Genomic DNA, 2,663 nt, shown 5'->3' with positions numbered 1-2,663 from the left:
ATGCAGCGCATTTAAATTGTCAATGCAAGGAAGTAACTGTCTATAAAAAACGTGCATTGCGTCTAAATTAACTCATATAAATCAAATATAATTTCGTAAATTGCATAAACAATTATGTACAAAACAGCATCATGTATTTATGCATTGCTTATTCCAAAGAGCCGAAGCGCCGATCACACAGACTGCATTTAAAAACATATTTATATCAATATCACCTCATCTCGCACGCCACTGATGATGACGCTCCCTGATGCACACTTAACATTCAAATGCAAATGTTTATTTTAAATTCGACTAATATTCATTCTTTATTCACAATCTTCTCATCGCAGGCACAGCACTCATTACAGCATGTGTTCGTTTTTGTGTGTGCTGTCTGCGTTAATATATATATATATATATATATATATATATACACCCACACATATACACTCACACACTCTCTTTCACACTTTCTCACACACACACACTCTTTCACAGTGGGTGTCTTCTGTAAATCATGGTAAAAATGTATGACAGTCATTATTTTTTGATCAGAAAAAATGACACATTCTATTGTACAGCTGTATTAAACTTTTATTGTTTGATGCTTGAAAACCCTTTATCATCTTTGACCTATATGCGCGCGCGCGTGTGTGTGCGTGTGCGTGCGTGCGTGTGTGTGTGCGTGAGAGTGCGCGTGTGTGTGCGTGTGTGTACGTGAGAGAGTGCGCGTGTGTGTGTGTGTGTGTGTGTGAGAGTGCGTGAGAGAGTGTGCGTGTGTGTGTGTGAGAGAGTGTGCGTGCGTGCGTGTGTGTGTGTGTGTGTGTGGCGCTGCCTTCCATTGCATTGTGAGTGTGGTTCCTGTAGGCTTCTGTGTATTGTGATAAGAGCAGAGGAAATCCTGTCCATTCCCTCTCGGCCTCTGATTTTTTTTTCCTGACCTCTGATCCAGCTCATTGCTGCCCGTGGTGACCGATGCTGTTTGGAAAATAACTGTGCAAAAACGCGGATCCATTAAATGCAGCGCTTGTCTGTTTCCTTCTGACAGAACCAGTGTGTTTCACTCACAAACGTGCATGAGAGAGTCATCAGACTTTTCCCTCTCAAGCTCAAGGATTGGTGATCCATCTCAAACCGGTTTAGGTAGTCATTAGTCCGTCTAATGCTATGCTTGTCCTCCTCAGGTGAAATGGACCATGGAGGTGCTGTGTTACGGCCTGACGCTCCCGCTGGATGGAGACACGGTTAAGTTGTGCGTGGACGTCTACACTGACTGGATAATGGCCCTGGTGTCTCCGAGAGACTCTATACCCCAGCCCATCATTAAAGAGCCTAACCTCTACGTCCAAACCATCCTCAAACACTTGCACAACCTTTTCCTGCCCAGGTGTGTTTGGCATGTGGCTTCAAATACCCATGATGCACAGTGCACGTAAACTCTTCCATGACTGCATTGATGAACACTGCATACTGCACACTTTATACTGTACACTACCTACAGTCATTTTTATTGCACAGTATGCAACAGTCATTTCAAACATTAGTGAGATTTATTTCACTGAGTGGTGTCTACTTATCATCTCATGAAATAAAAAACAGCATAATAATTTTGTACTTTTTTTTGCAGTTTAGTGTAAAAATGTCTAAACTCTTGCAGCCCGATTATCATCATAACGTATCAATTCAATAATATTATCAATACAAACTGACTCAAACATTTAAGCATTTTAATAACAAGATTTTTAATTATATGTGTGTTTGTGTGTATTTTTTTTTTTATCATTTATTTTATTTATAATTGTGTTGCATGTTTTAAGATAATGATCACAGAAATCTGTAATGAAATTACAGAAATGCTTCTTTTTCTACAGTCAAAAATCATATTTTATTTTAGCCAACATGTATGTGTAAACATATATATATATATATATACATGCATATATATGTGTGTGTGTGTACACACACTATTAGTATATTATCAGTATACTACTAATACATACAGTATGTATTAGAAATCTCATTAAAATGATTAAACGTTTAAGCTTTGTTGTATTGATGATTTTTGAAAGAGAAAATGATTATTTGTTTTGTTCTGATAAAATGACTCTCCTAGAACAATATTATTTTTGGATGTGATGCTAGGTGTGTTTTCTGCCTAATAAGTGTAGCACTTCCTGTTTGTGCTTTATGATTTTCAATATGAATGCTTCTTTCTTTCAGACCAGAGCACTTCAGCCTGGTGCACTTTAAATTGTGTCAGCAAGTGCTGTCTGCCGTGCAGAAGTTGGCACGGGACTCGTCCGGGATGGCCAGAGAGACCTGGGAGGTGCTGCTGCTCTTCCTGCTGCGCATCAATGACACGCTACTGGCCCCGCCCACTGTGGGAGGTGCGTATGTCAGCCGTGGACAAACACGATGAAGTTCTGTCTTTAACTAGATCTTACATTGACTGAGAAACAAATGAGAGAAGGTGCACGTTTTGCATCTAAACAAACTGCATTTTGTGTGCCGTATGCACATATGTGACCCTGGAGCACAAAAGCAGTGTTAAGTCGCTGGGGTATATTTGTAGCAATAGCCAAAAATACATTGTATGAGTCAGAATTATAGATTTTTCTTTTATGCCAAAAATCATTAGGACATTAAGTAAAGGTCATGTTCCATGAAGATATTTTGTAAAT

General features: G+C 39.1%; 1 protein-coding gene across 1 annotated transcript in view; it reads left to right on the top strand.

Annotated features, from left to right (window-relative positions):
• The first annotated feature begins 1,161 nt into the window (after positions 1 to 1,161).
• The window catches only part of LOC107734607 (Ral GTPase activating protein non-catalytic subunit beta), a 38,680-nt gene continuing 37,178 nt past the window's right edge, over positions 1,162 to 2,663 (top strand). Inside the window, 2 exon segments of the mRNA XM_016546604.1 lie at positions 1,162 to 1,369; positions 2,203 to 2,369. Coding sequence (XP_016402090.1) covers positions 1,179 to 1,369; positions 2,203 to 2,369 — 358 coding nt within the window. The 5' untranslated portion in view covers positions 1,162 to 1,178.

Source organism: Sinocyclocheilus rhinocerous, unplaced genomic scaffold (genome assembly GCF_001515625.1).
Source record: "Sinocyclocheilus rhinocerous isolate Xijiao unplaced genomic scaffold, SAMN03320098_v1.1 scaffold2145, whole genome shotgun sequence".
In the NCBI taxonomy this organism is placed as follows: domain Eukaryota; kingdom Metazoa; phylum Chordata; class Actinopteri; order Cypriniformes; family Cyprinidae; genus Sinocyclocheilus; species Sinocyclocheilus rhinocerous.
This window is presented reverse-complemented; position numbering and strand designations above follow the sequence as displayed.